Source organism: Nanorana parkeri, unplaced genomic scaffold, assembly GCF_000935625.1.
Source record: "Nanorana parkeri isolate BGI_ZX_2015 unplaced genomic scaffold, ASM93562v1 scaffold1425, whole genome shotgun sequence".
Taxonomy (NCBI): domain Eukaryota; kingdom Metazoa; phylum Chordata; class Amphibia; order Anura; family Dicroglossidae; genus Nanorana; species Nanorana parkeri.
In genome coordinates this window covers 102,239-103,362 of record NW_017307693.1, presented here as the reverse complement: position 1 = coordinate 103,362, position 1,124 = coordinate 102,239, and the positions used below count along the sequence as shown (strand labels likewise).

The 1,124-nt window shown below is 54.5% G+C and overlaps 1 protein-coding gene across 1 annotated transcript in view; it reads right to left on the bottom strand.

Moving 5' to 3' along the window:
• PINX1 (PIN2/TERF1 interacting, telomerase inhibitor 1) overlaps positions 1-217 on the bottom strand; it is a 122,146-nt gene extending 121,929 nt beyond the window's left edge. Inside the window, exon 1 of the mRNA XM_018569912.1 lies at positions 165-217. Within this exon, the coding sequence (XP_018425414.1) occupies positions 165-183 (19 nt within the window). The 5' untranslated portion in view covers positions 184-217. The remainder of the gene's footprint in view (positions 1-164) is intronic.
• Between the last annotated feature and the right edge of the window lie 907 nt (positions 218-1,124).

Below are 1,124 nucleotides of genomic sequence, written 5' to 3'. Positions count from 1 at the left end.
GGGGACCAGGAAGGGTACAGAAAGGAAGGGGGGAGGATTCACAGGGGACCAGGATGGGTACAGAGGGGAAGGGGGTTACAGGGGACCAATTGGGGGCTGAGGGGGGAGCACAGAACCGGGAGGGTACACAGGAAATGAGGGGGAGGAGGCTGGGACACACTTACGTTCGGCCAGCATCGCCATGATGCCGATGAGAAGTTTTAGTTGCCGTCCCGTGTGACAGAAGAGGCACGCTGGAGGGTCGCGAAGTGATGACGTCACGCTCAGCTGAGCAACCATCCTGTCTGCAGAAGAGGAGCCATTTTGTTGTAGACAGACCCCGTCAACGTCAGGGGCGGGACTAAGGGAAAAAATCCTCGCGCTTATGTTTGTTGAAAAAGAGGGTGACGTCATGTCGGGAGGAGTCAGAGAACAGCTCATGTATTGTGGCTGTCTGCGTGTGTGCGTTCAGTGGGCGGTTTTTAAAGAGTGGAGATCGGTCGGAGCTGTACTCTTCGGTCGGGGGCGGGGTTGGAGCGTATTCAGAGAGTGGCGGTCGGTCGGGTATTGTTGTGGGGCGTGGTAAAAGCTATGTACCGAGAGGAGATTGGAGATCGGTTGGCGTGTGTTCGGAGGGGCGGGGTCAGATCTGTACACAGAGAGTGGAGATTAGTCGAGGGGGCGGGGTCATAGCGGTACACAGAACGTGAAGATTGGTCGGGGTGTGTTGGGGGCGGGTCCAGACCTGTACCCAGTGGGTGGAGCTCCTGATCCCTGAACCTTCATTCAGCTATACAATGTAACAACATTACTGCTGCTACATTGTATTTGCTCTGTCTCATTAACATACAGATGGGAGGCGTGGCCATTGATCCTCCTATACAAATAAATCATCCCAACCACTGAGGGACACTTTGGCGAACGCGGAGCATTGTAGCATGCCACGCGTGTGATCAGGCTCTTCTATTGGCCACGTACCGTTCATAAAAAATCTCAATGGAAATCCCTTTATTTCATCTTTTAGGTCACATGACCACAAAGCTCCGCCCAGTGCGTCTGTTTGCACGGTTGGTAGGCAGTAACCCTTTCAGGGCCAGCAACGCCTTAGAGCTCCGTGAGCCGGAGGGATGACGTCACTGCTGGTG